The sequence below is a fragment of the Artemia franciscana genome, chromosome 12 (assembly GCF_032884065.1).
Source record: "Artemia franciscana chromosome 12, ASM3288406v1, whole genome shotgun sequence".
NCBI lineage: Eukaryota > Metazoa > Arthropoda > Branchiopoda > Anostraca > Artemiidae > Artemia > Artemia franciscana.
In genome coordinates this window covers 33,493,896-33,517,463 of record NC_088874.1, presented here as the reverse complement: position 1 = coordinate 33,517,463, position 23,568 = coordinate 33,493,896, and the positions used below count along the sequence as shown (strand labels likewise).

Sequence of the window (23,568 nt, the reverse complement as noted above, 5' to 3'; positions counted from 1 at the left end):
TTAATATTAGTAAGGTATATTAAATCTGGGGCATGAATATTTTGCCAAGAGAAACCTAAACCATTTTGGATGATTTGTCAATCCCAATGTAATTTACCGACACTTTGAAGTCTATCAATACAAGGTGTTTGGCTTGGCTGGATGTTGGTGTTTAAATATGGAAGGATAGCTAAACCTACATCTGAACACCTCTCATTTAGACTATCTTTCTTGGCTTTTCTCCAATTATCAATGGCTCTTAACTTTTTCATCGCAGCCCAGCAAGTCGATTTTAATTCAAAAATCAAGGGACTCGGTCTCAGCCTTCGGCCTCGACAGTCTTGAAATAACATTTTTTTTTTTTTTGTCTAAACCGCTTTCAATAGAGCAAAATAATTAAACTTATCAAAAATTACTGAAATTAATATTAGTAAGGTATATTAAATCTGGGGCATGAATATTTTGCCAAGAGAAACCTAAACCATTTTGGATGATTTGTCAATCCCAATGTAATTTACCGACACTTTGAAGTCTATCAATACAAGGTGTTGGGCTTGGCTGGATGTTGGTGTTTAAATATGGAAGGATAGCTAAACCTACATCTGAACACCTCTCATTTAGACTATCTTTCTTGGCTTTTCTCCAATTATCAATGGCTCTTAACTTTTTCATCGCAGCCCAGCAAGTCGATTTTAATTCAAAAATCAAGGGACTCGGTCTCAGCCTTCGGCCTCGACAGTTTTGAAATAACATTTTTTTTTTGTCTAAACCGCTTTCAATAGAGCAAAATAACTAAACTTATCAAAAAATTACTAAAATTAATATTAGTAAGGTATATTAAATCTGGGGCATGAATGCTGTTTAAATATGGAAGGATAGCTAAACCTACATCTGAACACCTCTCATTTAGACTATCTTTCTTGGCTTTTCTCCAATTATCAATGGCTCTTAACTTTTTCATTGCTGTTTAAACATGGAAGGACAGCTAAACCAACATCTGAACACCACTATAAAAATTTATTTTTGAATTGGTTTGAATTAATATTGTTATATGTTTAATATTATGATGAATAATGAGGGTAGGGCGACATCCCTAGATGCTAGGCTTGAGCACGTTTATTTATTTAATTTTAATTGTTGTGATTTTGTGATGGTGGGAGATGGTGTGGACTTGGATTTGAATTTCGAGGACGAAGTGGTAAGTAAAAATAACACAAAATTATTTAATTGGATTTCTTGTTTTTTCTTTTAAGAAGAGACTCTTTATTTGGTATTTATTTTTGGTTTAACCCCTATGTAACGGGCCATGGAGCCTTGTAGGGGTAGAAAACCAGGAAAACTGAAGCTTTCAAAGTAAATTTTATTCAAGATGGCCTTTTCAAGGAAGATGTCCTCATGAACAGATGTGGGTGAGCAGTAGGGGTGCTTATGTTTGAAATCAGATGCTTTTGAAAAAGCATCTCTCCGAAGAGTCCAGATCATTTACTGGGGAAATAAAGTTTCAAGCCTCAAGAGCGACAAACCATCATCCTATAACAAATTTCACGCACAAACGTCGATGACAATATTTACACCATGTCTGCGGATGAGGAACCTTAAAATAGCGAAGGCAGCCTAGAGGATGGAGGAGGAGAGTTAGTCTAAAGAACACAATGTACCTCAGCACCAGCTACTCTCAATAAGTTCCAGTTACCCGTGTGGTTTTATGTGCTAGCAGGCAGCAGGATACTGAGAAGACTAGTCTTTCTTATCGATAAACCTGAATGACTCTGACATACCCTGATATTTTTAAGCAGGCTTTAAAATGAGCACTTTCAAGAAATTTCCTAGGAAGATAACCAAGAATTTGCAGATAGTAACATCACTGGTTCATTTTCACTCGAAAAAATCTACCGGTAACACCGGTTTTTACCGGTAATTGTTACCGGTATCGGTAACAACCTTGCGTTAAGCATAATAAGATATATAAAAAACTATTATTTCTTCACAAGGTAAGCGGTTCATAAACATAAAAAGCAGGTACGTTCACCTCGTTTATAATCTGGTATCCGACAAGGCATAACTGCCAGCACAAACTGAAAACGACAAGCAAGAATCTGCTAATTTATTTTAATATCTCAATAATCTTTCAAAAATCACATACTTATATAATGAAATAAAACTGTAAAAAAGGTGGGAAAGAGCCCAATAGTAATCGAAACGAAAAAAAAAAGATTTTTGACAACAATATTATATATAAACAAACTTATATATTTAGAATCAACGTAAAAATACGATTCTTTTGATGTAACTATTGGTATCAAAATTCCATTTTTTAGAGTTTCTTTTACTATTGAGCCTAGTGGACCATACACACAATTTCAAGGGAGAGTAGATAGTAAGCCTCCCTCCTCCTGCCTAAGTGTATACTTTCGGAATGCCCAATTTCTAACCAAAATCATCTTACCATCTAGGGGAGGAGGGCAAGAGTTGGGAATTGCATCAAATTTTTTATCTTTTTTTACCAGTGGTTTAGCTTACTGTCTTATCTGAACTTTAACTGAAGCTGTCGATTTTTTTTTTCGTATTCGGCTACATCTTGTAGGTACACGTTTGTTCAGATTTTTGTCATTTATTAATTTATTGGTCCATCTTTTTAATGTTTTGTAAATGAACTTAGATAGTTGACAACGGCATGAGTGCATCGGCAGAAAGTTAGCATCGGCGCAAGTTCAATGGTGACTAAGTAAATCCCATAGCCATGCAAACTATTTAAGTGTAAGAATCTGTAGGTGGTCTAAATATACTGTATTGCACCTGTGGCCATCACCATCCCTGAATTGATCCGGGGCTCACTAGGGGACGGTAGAACTCCCTTTGGAAACTACTGCTGTAGGCTCATAGCTCAAGTTGACTTGTAATTCATGTCGTTTATCAGCTTCGACAGACTATAGAACTTGACATGTTTGGTCACACAGACCAAGGAGGGGGAACTTAAAGTCAAGGTTAGGCCGAAATCGGACATATTTATTTTAAAAATAAACAAATTGAGATTACGTCCACTGATAATGAACGTAGAAATTAAACAGTCGACTACATGTTTACAATTTTTTTTTCTTTGTCCATTGTCTCATAAAAATAGCCTTTATCGTATCAATAATTTCTTTTCTTTACTTATTTTTCAATGATTTATCATATTCCCCACGCTTTACTTATTTCCCTGCATACTTTAAATTCGTTAAGCAAATTAATTCGATTGAGAATTGACACATTTTACATTACCTCAAGTAAATGCAATCATTTTGAAAGAGGGCATTGATATATTAGTATTTATGACGACGTAAACAAGCGTGGGCAGTTCAACAATTTTGACGGAGGATATATTGGCTGTCCAAACCAAAAGATATTCTATTACTTTTCTCACGGGGGGAGGGGAGGTATCAGGCTAGTCACCCCATCCTCATGAAAATTTTTCCTTCGATATCTAGTTCTTTGCATATAATTTACCCTTTTTTCAAAATTTAACTCCTCCCTCCTAGAGATAAACCTCTACCTACATCCTTGATTTATACAATCGGTGTTAAAACAGCATAAGTTCTGAAACTAGAGCATCAGAGCATTTTCATGATGGCGGAAACCTCTTATGTCCAAAAAATTGCATTTGTAATCGCTCCTTTCCACTCAAATTACGCAGTTATAAATACACTTCCCTATGAAAACAGGTATACATTGCCAAGGCATAGTGGGGACAGGGGGAAGTTACCCCTCCCCAGTCCAGGCTTTATTTTGCTCATTAAATTTTAGTTTGCCCTCTACAAGTTTCAAGAATAAATAAGGTTTATCATCATATTTGTAATTACGAGTATATAACTTTTTTTATGTTATATACCTTATTATAACCTTATCTACGTACAATAGAAATTACCTACCACCCAATTTCGCTTAATTCTATCCTCTTTTGGATGTTCGTTGTTTAAATTTCTCCCGTCGAGGATTTTTTAGTTTCCGCCAATGCTTATCAAGTGTAATCAAAAGTGTTAACAAACAGTTTATTAATATTTCCTTTCTAGGTAATATAAGCTTAATCAAGATCTACCGCTATAATTCAGTTAAACATGTTAAATGTACGTTTTAGAATGAAAGATTTAAACTAGTAATGTCAGTATTGCGAAATTATTTTTACAAAAAAAAATCCTATTAAGAGTAATATCAAGGCTAAAAAATACAAAAGATAAATACTTCAAGGGAAGACGTTTACAAATTATATTAAGGTAATCCCAAGATTTACTATGAGGGGGGTTTTTTCCCCTCGTTAATACCTCACTCTTTACACTAAAGCTTAAATTGTGTCCCAACTCTTTAAGAATGATCTCTGAATCAGAAAGGCCGTAGAATAAATAGTTGAAATTACTAAAAATACTTTAGCGTAAAGAGCGAGGTATTTTGGAGATGAACCTCTCATATGCGTATTAATCTCTGTTCGTTTTAATTTTTAATGCTGCTCCTTACTTTCATTTGAAAAAACTTTTTCATATTTATTTTTTCATTGTTTTTTTTTATAATAATGCTAGAAAATCCTGCGCCCCATTCATTGAATTTCTCTTCCCCCATGACATATTCCTCCAAGGAAAGATCGTCCCACATAGCTCCCTCCCCTAAACCCCCCTCCCGAACCAAAATAATCCCCCTAAAAACGTCTGTACACTTCCCAATAAGCATTACTGTACGTAAACACTGGTCAAAGTTTGTAACTTGCAGCCCCTCCCCCAGGGATGTGGAGGAGTAAGTCATTCCAAAGACATAGTTATTATGGTTTTCGACCATGCTGAACAAAATGGTTATCTCAAAATGTTCATTCGTTGACTTTGGGGAAAAAATGAGCTTGGTCTACGGGCCCTCCAATTTTTTGGTCACTTAAAAAGGGCACTAGAACTTTTCATTTCCGTTAGAATGAGCCCTTTTGCAACATTCTAGGACCACTCGGTCCGTACGATGACCCCTGAAAAAAAAAAAAAAAAAAAAAAAAAAAAAAAAAAAAAAAAAAAAAATAATAATAATAATAATAATAATAATAATAATAATAATAATAATAATAATAATAATAATAATATATATATATATATATATATATATATATATATATATATATATATATATATATATATATATAGACGTATACCTGACTAGAGAAGATAAAAGAAAGAACTCACCCTTTTGAGGCATAAGCACTGAAACAGGGCTTTGAGCAACATTCCCTCTCGGAGGCATTTGTGGTATGGCTATCTTCTGGGGATTCTTGCTCAAATTTGCCGTACTTGCACATGTTTTCAAATGTTGGGGCCAATGAATTTGCTGACATTTATATGTACAGTAAGAGGTATTCCAGCAACAATACATTCCAGCTTCAGATCCTGTAAGTAAAACACTATTCTGTAGCAAACAATTTAAAATCATTAATAACAAAACAAAAATAAATTAAACTATTTAACATTAGGCCGTCTAATGAAAGAATTTAAAATAGACATATTAAAATAAGCTAATAAACTTGAGATACCGATCAATCACATTTATTTCCGGTTTTGCCGCTTTTTAAATCATTTGTTTAAGGACTGATTAAATTGCTCACAAAAGAAAGAGAATGAGACGTTGCGAAAGAACGCTTATATCAGGTTTTCATTTTTATTTATTTTTTTTTCGAGTTTTTAAACTTTCTCTTTATCCACAGTGAATTTTAAGATTTGTAGCAAGCGACAATCTCCATAGTTCCAACATTCTTGGCGATCGTTCCAAGCGTAAATAGTTTGGGCGTCTTTATGTTTCGTTACTTTTAAAGCTTCAGCCAGACTAAAAATATATTTTGGAATCAAAGAAACATTACATTCTTTATTTAAAGCGTCTGTTTGCCCGCACTTGAGGTTTTTATTGTTTTTTGTTCTTGCTATTTTTTTACTTTTTTTTGAGGAAGTAGTTTACAGCAAACATGCCCACAAGGTAGAATCTTTAGGCCCATATTCTTTCCCAAAGAATACACAGAATTTTACCATTTTCTTTATTCCCCGTGCAGTTCACCAATTTTTTTCTTATAAATTAGGTCCCACCGCTCCTAAGCAATCCCTGCATGCATGCCCCAAAAGGTAAAAAACACCTCCAATATGTTTCAGTCTCATGCTTTCAAATTCTACAATGAATAATTGCAGAACTTTTCCGACACAGAAAAATGCAATGAGAAACGATAAACCCGCTTTTATATTACAGGAAAACTAGCACATCTTATTGAAGAAAGTAATTCAAACACTTAATTTCTAAAGCAGCTTGGAAGAGTAGTAAGGCAAGAATACCTCTAAATATATTGTACAATATGCATCAAGCCTTTATTATTTTGATTAACTTGTCCTCTACTGAAAATAAACTCCTACATTTGTTTCTGTTTGCATCAGCTAATGAAGACGATCAATAGGTAAATTTTCAGAAGTTAATACAGACTGTTTTTTTTTTTTCAAACATAACCATATTCTCTTAATGTAAATTGGATATAATTTTTTTTACTATTTTAAATAGCTTACCCTCTCCTCAAAATACATTTCTATATATGTGAATGTGTGTATCAACTGGAGTCAATCTGACAGTCTTTTTTTTTTTTTTTTTTAGGGAATAGCTTTTAACTACTAGATGAGCTTAACTTTATATCAACAAAAACATTCTTTAAAAACAAGTATTTAAAAAAAAATACAAATAAGCATACGAAAAAAATTCTCTCACCGGGTAAGTGGTGCATTGAAATAAAAAACATAGATGAACATTCTTTAGATTTTTTTGCCTATGTTTCTTTCATAGACTTTGTGGTTTTACATTGCCATTTCGTAACAAAAGATTCTTGAGATTGTAAAAATATTCTGTGACTGGTTAACTAAAATTAATCAACCAATCGGGAACAAACTTGCATTCTTCTGAGAGTTTATGGAACCATTGTGATAGGCCTACTTAGCAAATGTGAAATCACCATTAGCCACACTGGCATTAACTTGGCAGGATTCAGATAGTTTCCAGATAAACTTGTTACATTCATTGTAACAAGACTATTTCGTTTGTTAATTCATTTTTGCAGGCCCACAAAGTACCAAGGGTGTAACCAGGAAAAGTTACAAATTCACAAAAGTGAACACTTTTAGATGCGTCAATATTTGCTTTGTTTAATGATTCATCCATGTTGATATCTCCAGCAAAATACCTGGCTTCGCCACTGAAAAGTATGTCACTCCACAAAGGCATGCTGAAGTCCAACAGCCGCCCAACGGGTGGAATTGTCTGAGGAGAGAAAAGGTGCTACAAGGCATTGATTTGTAAAATACAACGCTCAAGGGATTGTTCGAAAATTCTTAAAAGTATGATTCGACTACTTTCTTCTGGGCATTTGCTTGAAAACCTGAATCGTGATTATGCTCTGAATTATGAATAGTGAACGACTTTCTAGAATCAGTTATTTTAAATCTCTTATTTATGTCTCAAAGCTTGATGAATAAAAGAATAAGAAACATTAGTAAAGGAAGGAAAAAAAATTCAAGGAACAAATATTTAAAATAGAGAAAGAAATGATTTGTAAATGGCCGATGCGTTTCTAGTTAATCAGTTACTGAGACATCATGAGCTAAATATTTTACTATGCAACATGAACATATATTGCTTCCGCCAGAGGGAGGATAATCTAAAATGTAGATACGTGCGCAGTCCCCCCTGCCGAGAAAATCCTAGATTTTCAAGAACTTCTGGACAATTCTTATTCAAATTACCCCAAAAAATTTTTTTTACTGTTGACCCCAATTTTTTTGTATTGCCCCCTCAAAAAAAATCATGTGTACGTGCCTACAGATACTCAAAGAGCGCTTATCTCCAAAATTTAATGCAATATGATTTTTATTGTAATTGACGAAATAAATGATCCATAACGCAGTATAACTAGTATGTCCCTCTGGATTTCTCAGTGCTCACCTGTTTATCTTGTAATAAGGAGAGCCCCCATCCCCACCCTGAAATAAATTTTTGTAGAGGCCCGAAAAAAAGTGATCATGCGCCAATGACAGCAATATGAAGTTTGTATGCTTTTTAAGAGACACAATATAACTTTTTTATTATAAGTTATAATAAAAAAGTTTATTATAACTTTTGCCCTAAACTTGGTTTCTCTGCCCCTGCATTTATTTTTCAATCAAATTCACTTTCAATTAAAGCAAATACAAAAATCGTACTATAAGAAAAAAGCATGACATGAGTCAAAACTACCATGCTTTAGACGACCGGTTATCATCCATTAGGCATAATAGGACATACATCGGCTTTTATTTAAAACATAAAAGAAAAAAAAGAAATATATTCTATGTATTTTTATTTACAACCCGATATATTCACTTTTTTTCTTTCAAGTAAAGAGTAGATCATATGTGATAGGCCTAAAACGAAACCGAGGAGACGAAAGCCCTGCTGTTATACACTCGTTTCTACAGACTGTAAACGATTATCGAGTTCGGAACAAATAAAAGTTGACCTAGGTCGCCGAACAGTCAAGAAGGGTTGGAAAACATCCTCGTCAGCACTAAAATGAAATGAACAATTGTTAAAGTTGTTTGTGATTTTGATAAAGAACATAGATTAGATAAACCTAGTTAGAACGACTAAACGATTACCGAGTTTAAAAAAAAATTAACCCAAGTCATTTAACAGCCAAAAAAGGTCATAAGACATCCTTGTCGTCAGTTAGAATGGAGCGATCTGGCAAGAAATAGAATTAGGTAGATTCAGAAGATTTATATTAGATTTATTAATAGTTCCCAGCTGGATATTATTTAACATAACACACTTACATTATATATTCCACATATTATATATTCCACATTCTAAAAAAGTAGTTTGTTATATAGGGGTAGCGCTGCATAGGAACAAACCATTGAGACACCTACCGAATAAAATACTGTGATTGAATGCATAGATCTACAGAGACAGAAAATTTTACCAGAAAAAAACTATTTTAACAGGAAAAAAAAACTCTTGGGGTTATTTATGTTTCCATTTGTGACACACGTTTTAAGGGTGATGATTGCCTTAATAAAACACGTCACAGAAACAAAAATGGAAAAAAAAACTGCCAATGGATCCCAAAACAAGCAAGGTAGATAATCTTATAATTTGAATTTCTCACTTTGACTAGGCATGCCTCGATATGACCTTCCGTCAAATCTTGAAATAAAGAACATTTTTTAATATACAAATGCAGAACGATAATCCCTCTTTTCTTTTAGATTATTCGTTGAAAAGCCATCAACACACAGTATGACAGAATAGAATACGGTAGGGGATTATAGGCCCGTTTTCAAGATCCTAAACTTTACAGATCCTAAGCAGCTTTGATACACTGATAAGAGGGAAGTAGATTGGGATGGAGGAAAATATGCGGACCTATGTTGGTCTCAGACAGATTGGTCTGACAGCGAATTGTTCGTAGTAGTAGCAGTAAAATTGATTCCTGATAATATATCAGGAATCAATTCCATTTTTTAAAATTACACATTTTCAGTAAATGACCCTTCAGCGGTAATTAGTTCTTCTAAAGGAACTGGATCTCAGATTTAAACAATTAATGATCCTCCCCCAAGTTTTATAGATCAATGGTTCGGCAATATAATCCCTAAAAAAAATCAAAACAATTTCGTAGTAGAACATCCTTTTAGTGGTATTTAAAAGAGGGCGGCTGAGCAGTCGAACAAAAGTTTTCTTATGTTCTGAATTCACCAGTAAAACTTCGATTGCCATACGGTTTCAAATAGGTGGATTCTCTTTTTTATCATCAAAATATATTAGTCAAAGTTATTTATGAAGGTATTTCTATAAAATTGATTGGAGCTACATATTCGGACGACTTAAAAAATCAAAAATTTTCACTACATAACCTATTTACCCAACATTCAGCATTAAAATTTGCTAACAGTATGGTCATGATTGTCACAAATATGAATTTTCGAGCATTTCTTTTGACAACAATTCACTTAAATATAGCAGAGAATTGCTACAATATACTAATTACGAATAATTCACGGTCCTGCGTCAATTCTAAATTCTTGGTTCAATCTGCTCAAGACCATAGGTAGACGTCCTTTGTTTACCTCTCATTCCAGGCAATCTAATGGTCCTATGTCAATTTTAAATTCTTGGTCAACGTGCCTGAGACTCTAGGCAGGCGTGACTCCCGCCATTTACTCGTGCCAAATTAACCAAACACTTGGAAAACTATAGGTTCTATCACTATCTTAGCTCTATGACTATCTACCTTGGTTCTACTGCCCTAGTAATAACGCATGGGCGGATAATAGATAGAGATATCTATTAACAAATGAACTAACATCATTTTTACACAATCCCAATAAGGGGGGGGGGGTTAATGCCAGTTTTGCTTCTCACTCGATTGGACTATCTGTCTAGGCCTTTTCTACAATTAGCCATGACTTCATGACCACAGCCATTCCATTCTAGTTAAAAAAAAGTGAATTACTCGCATCTAATTAGTTTACTGCTTAGTCTAGCTGCAAGAAATATTGTCAATGCTCATTTTAACATAATCAAACAGTTCGGGGTAACGAACTGTATGTAAAGAGCAACCCGGTTCAATAGTAACCGAAACTTAAAAAATACGGAATTTTGATACCAATAGATATATCAAAAGAATCGGCTTATGTTGCTGATTCCAAATATATAAGTTTTATTAATTTACATCTTAGTAACCAAAGGCTAAAAGCCTGCAAAAACAGATATCACAGAATCTCAATGAAAACAGCATCATCAGATTCAGTGTATCTGATAACCCTACTGTGGAGGTTTCAAGTTCCTATCCGCAAAAACGTAGAATTTTGTATTTTTTTTTTACCAGAAGAAAGATCATGGATGCTTTTTCATTGCTTTTTCTTCAAGGAAGATCGTATCGACCCAGTGATCCTAGAACATCGGGAAAGGGCTCATTCGAACAGAAATCGGCAACTAGGCCCCCTCCCACGCCCCTTTTCCTCAAGATTGTCTATTTGAGATATCGAAAGAAATTGAAAGAAGTCTTTGAGAAATCCAAATTTTGAGATAACAATTTTGTTCAGCATAGTTGAAAGGCCGAATAACTATGCCTTCGGAGATATCATGACCCCTCACAGCCCCTGGGCAAAAGTTTTTAAGTTATTAAATTTGCCCATTTCCGTATAGTATTTGTTATTTGGAAGCATGCATACATTTTTTTCGGGGGGGGGGTAAATTTTCTGCTAGGGGGATTTTCCATGAGGAGAGTAGTTTCCAGGGAAATTTTACAGTGGATGAAATTACCAGGATTTCTATACGAAGTTCTTCTAATATCTTGCTTTTTCTTTGTTGACTCAATTTTACGCGTGGAAATGTTAAGAGCAATTGTCCATCAGGATTAAATTGTCTAGAGAATATATCCGTGGGGAGGAGTGATTTTTCCGTGGAGGTCGAGCCAAATTTGCTAGCGTTATTTAAAAAGAAAACGATCAGATATTAAATAAAAAGAAAACAAATTTTTTCAACTGAAAGTAAGGAGTAAAATTAAAACTTAAATAGACAGGAAGTCGTTACGTATTTGACGGGGGGGGGATGCTCCTCCCGAAAACCTTGCTCTTCAGGCTAAAAAGATTAAATTTGATCCCAATTCTTCAGGAGCAACTCCTGAAACACAAGGTTCGTTTTCCAAAATGTAAGATTCTTTAAGTTCAGTGTTACTCATCAAAAGTCGCAAGCCCGAGAAAAATTGCCTGATTTTTGAAAAAGGGTGGAAACATCCCCTAAACGTCAAGGGATTTTAATAAAATTACATCATCAGGCGTGTGGTTATTACTATTTTTTTTTCAGGGGTGATCGTACCAAACCCATGGTCCTAGAAAATCGGGAGAGGGCGCATTAAAACGCAAATCAAAAGTTCTAGTGCCCTTTTTAGTGACCAAAAAGATTGGAGGATAACTGCCACCTACCCCCCTCACATGCCCCTTTTCCCCAAAAGTCGTCCGATCAAATTTTAAAATAGCCATTTTGTTCAGCATATTTGAAAGTTAAAATAAGCATAACTTTGAGGATAACAAGACCCCCAGCCCCTGGGAAAAGGGCTATAAAGGCTACAAGTTTCACCTGAGGGGAGAAAATTTTTCATGGAGAGGGGGTCAGATTTCTCGGCACTATTTGAATAAAGATCGAAAATTAATAAAAAAGTTTTTTTCAACTGAAAGTAAGGAACAACATTAAAACTTAAGACAAACAAAAATTATTCCGTACATGAAAGGGTTGCCTCCTCCTCAATACCTCGCTCTTTACCCTAAAATTTGAATGTTTGTTCTAATATTTAAAGAACGACTCCTGAAACACAACGGCCGTTTAATTAGAATAAGAAGTTTTTTTAGACACTAAAAACCTTCAGCGTGAAGAGCGAGATTTTGAGGAGGGGGACAAACTCCTCATGTATGGAATAATTTATGTTCGTTGTAAGTTTGATGCTGCTCCTTACTTTCAGTTGAAAAAACTCCCTTTTTTTAAATTTAATTGGTAAAAAGAAACAGTAAGGGGCCTTTTGACAATATGATTTAGGTAACGCCAGACCCATCCAAAGTACGATTTAGGTAAGTTCCGGAAGCTAACATTAGCACAACAGTTCAATCTACTGTATTTGGAATTCTTGGAATTTAGTTATGGTTGGACTAATAACAGGGCTTTAATATCAGTCCTTGGTTGTATTTAGAATTTCATGGAGATCATCTACTAATATCACCAAATAATCAAACAAGAAGAAGAAGATACCCTCCTCTGAAGATTAAGGATCTAACTTCAAACAGAACTATGATAAAAATATGAATAAGCAAGGGCTTTAATATCAGTCCTTGGTTGTATTTAGAATTTCATGGAGATCATCCACTAATATCACCAAATATTCAAACAAGAAGAAGAAGATACCCTCCTCTGAAGATTAAGGATCTAACTTCAAACAGAACTATGATAAAAATATGAATAAGCAAGGGCTTTAATATCAGTCCTTGGTTGTATTTAGAATTTCATGGAGATCATCCACTAATATCACCAAATATTCAAACAAGAAGAAGAAGATACCCTCCTCCGAAGATTAAGGATCTAACTTCAAACAGAACTATGATAAAAATCAAATCACTTAAAATCAAATTATTTTTTCCCATTTTCGTGAATAAGCAAGGGATAATTCTGCAAAAACATAACAGGGGTAATTCAATTCAATTCTTGTAATCCAATATGTAGTGATGTTTTGATTTTTCTATACTAATAGGTTTATTCTAGAAGCAGACGAGTCTCCCAATAACCCCCTTTTCCAAGTAAAACTAATGACCGTAATTCCCCTTGTGCTTGCAATAACTATTTTACATTAGAAACTATTAGCGCAAGACGCAAAATTGTCGAGGGTTTTCACATTATAAGACTCTCCAGTTTCTCTTTAAAAAAAATAATAACTTTTCTTCTTAAAGTTCACTGGAAGCTGTCTGATAACTTTTTCTTTCTTTATGCATGTGCACAAGGGCGCCGGCTTCTTCAGAAGTAAGATGCCCTCTTTCTAAGCGCTTTGATTGAATATTTATACAAATTAAATATACATCTATATGCTTAACCGTACAGCGCTATACAGAGAAAAAGAAGGGCAGGAGATGCTACCCCATAATCATGATTGTCAGGATATTCCCCAGCCTCCACCATGAGACTTGAAAATTGAAATAATTCGCTTTTATTTATTCTTGGCCTTTTTCCTTTTTTTCAGTCTTTTCTTTCGGAAATAAACATATGGATACAATGGTACTGGTCAAGCAACCCATCCGGCATGAATCAAGCCAAAACCTCGCAACTCCAAAAACTGAGATAGCCAGTCGATTTAATATATCGAGAAGCTTTCAAAAGATTCTTAAACACAGCTGTGTGCAGTACTATGTAGAATTATTGTAAACAAATTAAAAATTGCAAGATTTCTATTCAGCTTATTGTATCAAAAAGCCTGTTTAAGGTTCTTAAGCACATCTTCTTGCAGTACATAATTTACTGTTAAACACCAGTTAAAAATAGACAAAAACAATATTAAAAATTGTTCAGATGAAAGTGAAGATTGATTTTTAAGATATACTACGAAGCATGCAAATTTCGTGATTTTTTAATGCGATATTTCGCCATAGAAAATCGCATATGTGGGAACCCAGGGTATCTTTAAATACTGTTAAACCTGTTATTGTTAGCTATGGTAAACCATCCTTTTAGGCTAGCACGTCTACACTTGGAGTTTTCTGAAAAACTAGAAAGCTCAACCTGTCTCTGCAAGCCATATTGGGATGTGGTATAAGGAGCCCTTTTAGGCCCTTTTCAGGTAAACACATTGTTGATCAACAATCTTAAGAACATATATAAATAAATTTGTCACGTGCTCTTTGAAGAGAAAGGAGTAGATAATTAAAAATAAACCTACTCATCGTGGGCTTACTTAAGGCAAGAGATCAAGCTATTAATAAATAAAAACCTTTATGTCGAAGTAATAGCCTTTTCTCTCCTAAAATTGTAAGAAAAGTTCCACTATGATATTCCGCCTTAAAGTGTTCCTCTTAGTTTAACCGAAAAGCTCGAGAACAGCAATTTGAATTGTGCGCAGTTTTCATTCACAATGTTGATCAACATAACCCTTGTTTGTAGCTAGAACACATCTATTGACCAACAATGTCTCGCCAGAACAGATAGATCAATTGCAGTGGTCAACAACGTAGTCAGAAAAGGCCTTTAGAATGCAACTTCAATGTCCGAGTTTCCATATTTCCAAAAAAGTCATATGAAGATGAGCTCTTACACAGGATTATAAACATAATTAAAAAAAAAAAATTCATTTATTCTCCTAGAAATACCGCGACAGGACGATGCTACTATGCCTGTCCTACAATGGGCATTGTTAACGACAAAGGCTTTTCTACCCTAGATAGACAAGGCACACACAACTAATATCTCTCTTGCATTGCATCAAAATTCCTCATCGTTTAATCAGCTTGTTATATTATTCATTTAACAATGAAATATATGCAAGTCATTCAAACAGGGAAGTACGCACAGGGAGGGAAGAGCTCCCCCGAAATTCTAAATTCTGTCCAATTTATGGGCTTTTTATATTCAAATTTTTTAAAAGTCTGTTTTTGGAGAACTTATATTTAGATACCAATACTCATTTTATTTTCCATTTATTCACTACCTTTCAAAAAACCTTCTTCTCTTAATATCGTGGATCTTGATGTTTCCTATATCTGAAGAATTGTTTAATCGTCTACCAATGGCCAGTACATGAAGTATCTCGGGTGGGTAGACATTAGAGTACGTACCTTCCTATGTTAAACAACTGCTTGATTAAAGGACCGTAAAGGTTACGGTCCTGAAAATCTATTTGTAAAGATGCTTCGGTATATTTCTGAATTTATGCCACCTAAGTAAATCAGGACAGAAACTTTATACAGTTTAATCCTATTTCAAATATTTCTTTGAACTGTTTGTATTTTTATATTTAAGTCAATATATTATAATAGTTCCGCGTTAAATTTTTTCTAAATCGTGTAGGTGTTTTTTATACCTACGTCTCTTTTATTGGTTAAATTCCCCATCTTCTGAAATAGAACGTTAGTGATAGTGATTTCAAGTAGAAGTCCAAGTAGAACTCAAGTAGAAGGCCAAAAAGCAGTGGAGATTCTTTAACAAAAATGTTTCCTTTTTTAGTCTTAATTTACTTTTTACAATACTTAACTTATATTTGCCTGACAAGCAAGATAAGGATATCTCGGATATTCTTGAAGAATTATTTTCTGTCAGAAGATACAAGATCTTAAAAGAATAACCTTCAGAGAATTCTGAGGAGGATGATCAATTGACCAAAAGACAACATGTGCATGCTACTACTACTACTTCTGTTGTGAATACTACTAACGCTAAGGATATTAAGGTCAAAATTTCTGGGAATGTTGAGGGGAAAGCTGAACTAAATTAAAACACACCATGTGCATACAGGATGCAAAAAAGGCATATCAGCAATATCTTAAGAACAGCTCAGAGTATTAAGTTGAAACTTCCAGGGCATGATGAAAGTAACAGTCAACCGAAACGGCCAATATGGGCATATTTCTACTGTTAATACTCCCAGAAAACATGATATTAGGTGACATAATTTATTTATTCAGGATGAAAGGATGGGGTGCATAGACAAGGAGTAGGGTTCATGACGAATAACGAAGCTTGTAAGTCTTGTTTAGGTTAGGAACGAGTTAACAATAGAACGCTAGCGGTTCACTTTAAGACTAAAAAGTGCAGAGTATTTCATAGCAGGAATGTGCCAGTGGAACCGACTAATGGAGATAATAGCAACTTAGATGAATTTTACTTACAGCTAAAGGAAGAAATAGACAGGATCCCAGGTGGAAAATATGATATTTTTAAAGGAAAATTGAATGACCAGGTAGGTAGAAATAGGAATATGTGGTATCAGAGAATAGGTAAATTAGGTGTAAGAAAAGAAACCAGTGATGATTATAGACTGCTACAATTTTGTAAGTATAACAATCTAGATATAACCAATACAGTATGTGGTCACAAAATGGCCCGTAAGTTAAAATGGTATTTACATGCTGGTAAGAAAGTTAACTTATTGATGATGTAATTGTAAACCGGAGACTGGCAGGATCGGTACAAGATACTAGGGTATATAAGGCTTTTTATAGTTTTTAAGGCTTTTGATAGTGTCGACAGAGAGTTATTGAAGGATGCCATGCTAAATATTGGCCTTCCCCATTCATTTGTTAGATTGATAGTGAGCATGTATACTTGTGTGAGTGGAATCATTCAAGTTGGTAATAGGTTTTCGAAGCTTTTTGATATTAAGCGGGGAGTAAAACAGGGCAGCACCCTTTCACCTAAGTTGTTTAATATTTTTATTAATGATGTTGTTAATTTTCTAGAGAATAGATGGGCTCCGAAAGTTAGCCTAGGGACTCAAAAACTATCTCTCTTATTATTTGCAGATGATATTGCTTTGGTGGCTAATAAACCGCAAGATCTACAGACTCTTTTGAATCTCATAGAAGAATATTTGCATATAAAAAAGTTAAGGCTGAATACTGAAAAGAGCGAAGTTGTTATTTTTAAAAAAAGGAAGGTTGGGGACGATGAAAAATATACGTTTAAATTTAATAATAAGGAACTATTTATAAGTAAAAGAATAAAATATTTAGGCTTTATCTTATCGGAAAATGGAAGCCTAAGGAGTCATGTTGATGAAATAATTAAGAGAGGTAGGGTGGCCATGTCAGCTATATTTAGAAACCCGACGATAATGGGGATCAAAAACCTAAAAATGCATAAAAGAATATTTAACACAAAAATTTTACCCGTAATAGAATATGGAGCAGAGATATGGGGTGGAGAAACGGTGCAGCAACTGGAGTCCCTTCAGCTCCAGTATTATAAAAGAGTGTTTGGTTTACATCGGACAACTCATTCACAGATTCTGAAAGGTGATATGGGCCTGTTTTCTTTAAAGCTACGTAGGTATATTTTAATGCTTAGATTCTGGTTGAAGTTAACTAAGAGTAATGAAGATAGACTAGTAAGAGTGGCATATGAAGAGATGTTGAAATGTGGTTTAAAAACCTCGTGGCCATCCCAAATTAAATCATTACTAGAAAAAGTAGGAATGCCTTATTTATGGAATAATGGTCTTTGCTCTCGCGATGTACCAGCAAATTTAGAAAGCCAGGTACGATTTATATTAGAGAGTCAGGAAATTCAGCATTGGCAAGGGCTGGTTCTTGATTCTACAACCCTACAACATTATAATCAGGCAAAACCTAGTTTTGGGGAGGAAGTTTATTTTAAACTTAATTTACCGGCTATGATTCTACGTCGTTGGATTCAGCTTAGGGCAAATTGTCTTCCAATCCAGAACAGGCAAAAAACGTTCGACAAAAATAAAATAATAGTTGGTCCTGATAGGCGGTATCTTTGTCCTCTTTGTAAAGATGATGATGAAGACTTGGATCATTTTCTCCGGAAATGCCCGGTGCTCTTGGATTTACGGGAAATTTATTTGCTTGGGATTAATTTGATGCTTCCGGGTATTCTACAAAATAGTAACCCAACCACAATATTTCGAGTGGGAGTATATATAGAAAAATCTTTAATAAGAAGAAAAAGTTTTATATGATTAATTTCTTTTGTAGTTAGATCAGGTACTTTTTGCGTTGAATTCTTTTTTTTTTTTGTGCGTGTTCGTACTGTTGTTAATTTCCTTGCTTGTCTGTTATTTATTTATATTTTGTGTGTATATGGCCCACGGGTTTTTGAAATACACTTATCTATCTATCTATCTATACCACTGATGTGAAAAGTAAAGATCAACATCTAGTACTGTCTAGGGTTAATCTAAAGCTGAAATTTAGGAAGGGGAACTACGTTCTAGGAAGCTATGATGCTGATTGACTCCAAGATGAGAATCTGCGAGAAACTTTTCGGGGACAGATTACTACAGGCGGCTTGGTGGTGCAGTAAGTTGTTAGTAGTAGTAAGTAGTAAGTAAGTAGTATAATAGTAAGTAGTATAATAATAGTAGCAGTAAGTAGTAGTTAATACTACTAACAACTTCAAAATATATTGAGGGGGAAGTTGAACTAAATAAAAAAAACTATTGGCAAGTAGGTTATCAAAAGAGCGCATCAGCAATATCCTTCGAACGGCTTGGCGCATGAAGTTGAAACTTACAGGGCTTGTTGTGGGGGATGCTAAACTAACCAAAAGGCAATATTTGAATGCTATTAGTACTGCTGCTTCTACTATTACTACAGCTACTACTATTACTACTACTACGCTAAGGGTGTTTTAAGGCTAAAATTTCAGGGAATGATAAGAGGATGTTGAACTAAATCATCCAGGTTTTCATTAAGACGTATCAGCAATGTCTCGGGACTGTTTTGGGTATAAGTTGAAACTTCCAGCTTGTGTTGAAGGGGATATTGAAAAAAAAACAAAAGGGGCTATGCACATACTGGTACTAATACTACTTCTACTACCCGCACTATTGCTACTGCTGAAGCTAAAGGCATTAAGGTGAAGATTTCAGAGAATTCAGGGGGATGGTGAACCAAGTCTTAGGAACGACTCGGAGTAATCAGTAAAAACTTTTAGGGCATGCTGAAGGGGATGTTGAACTAATCAAAAGGCACTATGTGCATGTTACCACTATTGTTGCTATTACTACTGCTAAAACTATTACTTCCACTGAGGCTAAAAGTATTAATGTGAAACTTTCAAGGAAAATTTAGGGGAATGTTGAACTAACTAAAAACGCATTATGAGAATTGAGGTTGCCAAAAGGGTGTATAAGCGATTCCGAAAGGAAGAGCTTAAAGTATGGTGTGTTGAGAGGGTTGAACTATCCGAGAGGCACTTTGTGCATACTGCTACCACTACTGCTACTACTAGTACTACGACTACTACTACTAAAACTAAGGGCATGAAGGTGAAACTCGCAGGGAATGTTTTACTAAATCATATCCCAGGAATAGTCTAGAGTATTAAATCGAAACTTTCGGCGACTTTTAAGGGATATATTGAGCCAACCAAAAGGCACTCTGTGCATACTACTACTACTACTACCATTACTACAAATATTACTTCAATTACTACGCCTACTACCAGTATTATTGAAGCTAAGGGTATTGCAGTGAAACCTTTTGGGAATATTGAGGATTTTGAACTCAGTCAAAATGCACTATGTCGATTCAGGTTATTAAAAGGGCATAACACTATATCCCAGGAACTGCGAGGAGTATAAAGTTGACGCTTTCAGTGCATGCTGAGGGAGATACTAAACCAACCAAAAGGTACTATATGCATGCTAATACTAATGCTACTACTACTAGGGCTAAGGGTATCAAGGAGAAATTTTCCAGAAATATAAACGGGGGATGTTGAACTAAACTGAAAAACGCTAAGCGTGTGCAGGCTGTCAAAAGGACGTACCAGTAGTAGTCCAAGATTAGCTAGAGCATTAGGTTGAAACTTTCAGGGCTTGCTGAGGTTCATGTTAAACCAATGCACTATATCCATGCTGCTACTACTAGTGGTAGTATTACTACGACTGCTACTGCTATAAGTATAGCTAAGGCTAATGATATTGATGTTAAACTTTCAAGGATTATTGAGGGGGATACTGTTTAGATTAAAACACACTATCTCTATGCAGGCTATCAAAAGAATGTATAAGTAATATCTTAGAAATGGCTCAAAGTATTAAATTGAAACTATAAAGGCACGAGGAGAAGATTTTTAGATAGACAAAAAAACACACAACATGAATACCATTACTGCAACTACAACTGTTATCACTAATACTACTCCCAAAGCTCCTACTATTACTTTTGCTACTATGAATAGTTCTATTACTAATGCTAATCACATTAGTAAAACTTTAAGGGAAGAGTGAGTGTGGTGTTGAACTAAATCAAAACACAATGTAAATGTAGGTTATCAAAGAGGTGCATTAGCAATATCTCAGCAACGCCTAAGGGTATTAAGTTGAAACCTCCAGGGCTACCAATAATACTAACTACTACTTTTGCACTACTTCTTCTATTACTATTAATGATACTATTGTACTAAATCAAAATAGTTTAAGCGCATCCAGGTTGTCAAAATAGGCAAGATTGTCAAGGTATCCAGGCGGTATATCTTAGGACTGGAATAAGATATAAAGTAGAAACTTTCAGGGAAGTTTATGTAGCTTGAAAGCTAAGTCAAAAGGCACTATGTGCATGCTGGTTGTCATTGAGACGTCGAATGACAAAATAGCACAAATACAATCTCTTTTACATAGACACAATGTACAGAATAGGGTATATTGTAGTAAGTTTTTTTCTAGTATGTAAAAAGTAGGCCAAAGGCTATATTCCAATAGAGAAAAACCTGAAAGATTTAAAGCCTTCTTTTCTTAACCTACTAAGTTTAGCATCAAAACTTACTAGCACAAAGGGTTGCAACAAAGGGTTGTAATCTTGACAAAAACCAAACAATGAAATTTAGTTTGTCCAGGAATCCTGAATTGAAATTTCCAGCCATTTTTGTTTTGTTTTTGAACGCTTTATATCTCCCATGATAAGGATGTCTAAACTGTCCCAAATTTACCCATTCCATATGCGGGGGTGTGTCCCCTCCTCAGTTCTCCCCTCTGCTCTATAAGTTAAAGTTTGATTTTTCGTCCCAATTCTTTACTAATGACTGCTCAAGCACAAGTGCCGCAGATTTAGAACAAAAACCACGTTTAAGCTTCAGAGTAAAGAGCAAAGGATGAGAAGGGGAGGCCCCTCCCATATAAAGAATAATTTTTGTTTATTTAATTTTTTATTTGGGATTTACTTTCATTTGAGAAAACTTTCTTTTATTGAGTTTCTGTTCATTTACACATAATATAGTCAAGATTACACGGACTCAGGGCTAAAAATTTCCGGGGGACGAGAGCGACACCAGAATAGCAGTGGTGAGTTGGGGGGGGGGGGCACTGGAATACATTTTAGGATAGATTTCCCTAGGAACAAGTTCCTTTTTAAACAAACTTACAAATACATTTTCAAATTAAAAGAGTAACTGACTTTAGTAAAATGAAACTAAACTCGGCAAATTTTATCCAGCGTGGATTCCTGGCTAAAGGGATTAATCCTTATAATCTATAATATATTAGATTGTTTTGCGTTGAATGGCTAAGTATTTCAAACGCGAAAGTTGCTTGAAATACTACGTTTGTCAAGTTGGAACTTTCGTTGAAGTTTTGGAGGGATAATGAACTTAATTAGAATGCATATATGTATCCATTTTGTAAAAATGATGTGTCCGCAACATCTCAAGGATACTTAAGGGTATTAAAATGAAACTTCTCGGGAACGGATACGGGTTCTAACTTGAAATTTTCAAGGAATGTTGAGGATGATATCGAGCTAGGTAAAAAAATATCCTGTGCATTATCTTGGTCCCAGGGTTCAATTGGTTTTAAATTATTTGAGTTAACTAATTAACAATTTATTAATTATTTCCACTTAATGACTGCACCCTCTAAACTATTTTTATAAAAAAAAATTTTTAAATCGCAAAATCATTATAACCGTTGCATTATTTGTTTGAACTTTGCGCCCGGGGCAAGTGCTCCTTTTGTCTCCCTTAAAACCGCCTCTGTGTATGCGAAATTAATTTAAAAAAACAAAGTTTTTTCTGATTTCCAGAGTTCATATTATGTGTTATTTGATCTTCATTCAAGTAATACTAAAGCATACTCCTTATAATTTAAGATTGCATATTACTCACTATTCCTTTTTTCATACTTGACTTTTGTGTTTTCAGTAAAGCGCTAGTTTTCTATAATCCTAAAAGCATAGGGAAACACAATTAGCTTGTTTGTTTGTGTTGGTTTTATTGATATATATTTGATAGGCTGTGAAGTAATAATTTAGTCCGTTTTAAGTTTCAACTTCGTTCTTTGCTTCCCTCGGAAAAACTTTGTTTTTTTTAAAAAAAAATTGATCTTTGTTTGTTTTTGATTAAAATTTAATGTTGAAACAACGCTGCCATGTTTTTTTTTTACTTATACGGAATAATGTTTGACAGCTACGAAAAACTTTCAGTCTATAATATAAAGTTCATTATCCATACTTCATAAAACAATACATGCTTTTCAGGAATGTTTGTTTTTCGATGAGCAAAAAGCTGTTTTTACTCGGCCGACTTCGCCTGAAAAAGCCATAATGAAGACAGGGCTTTATAAATTACCTACTGACTACCAGAAACTAGAAGGCTACTTTAAAAAAAAGAGCTGTTTAATAGATCATTTAAAAGCTTATATTTATACCTAATAGCTTTTTATAAATTTGACTTGATAACACAAAGTGCACTTTCGGTTGTTTCCCCTATTTAAAAAAGAAAAAAAAAATCAAAAGTGCCTTTTCCAGTGAAAGGACCAAAAAAGGTGTATTTCAAAACCTAGGCAGGAGCAAAAACTAAGAGGGTAAGGAAGTCCCTTCCCCTCAATTCCGCTGTTAGAACTAGCCCACAGGCTTCATCAAAGAGTGAAGTTTGAAGATTCAATTCAAAACTGTTGATCATTCAAACTTTATTTTTGGTAGTTTTTTAGTTGAAAAGTTTTAGTTAATTTTTTTCGCAATAATCTTTTACTTTTAAGATGATTAGGCGATTTACGAAAATTACTAAGAGGGTCTGGAGGGGGAGTATTTGTGAGCGGTTCTTATAAACCTCCAGTTAAGGCCTTTGGACCCTAATTATTGTAACGGTACTATTTTATGCTTCCAAACTCTTCCACTTAAGAAGTGGTACCAAAGGTGCCATACGGTACTTTTGGATGGTACAATAGATAAAAAGCACGTAGATATGAGTAATCGATTTAAAATGAGCCTCCCTGGGATATGCTTTCAAAATCGAGTGCATCACATTTGCAAAATAGTGGATTATGTGAAAAGTAATCATAAGTAGGGGCAAATCGTAGTTGAAAAAAAAAAAAAA

The 23,568-nt window shown here is 34.5% G+C and overlaps 1 protein-coding gene across 1 annotated transcript in view; it reads right to left on the bottom strand.

Moving 5' to 3' along the window:
- Positions 1-23,568, bottom strand: part of LOC136034018 (MYND-type zinc finger-containing chromatin reader Zmynd8-like) — an 88,983-nt gene that overhangs the window by 18,051 nt on the left and 47,364 nt on the right. Inside the window, exon 3 of the mRNA XM_065715068.1 lies at positions 5,169-5,369. Coding sequence (XP_065571140.1) covers positions 5,169-5,369 — 201 coding nt within the window. The remainder of the gene's footprint in view (positions 1-5,168; positions 5,370-23,568) is intronic.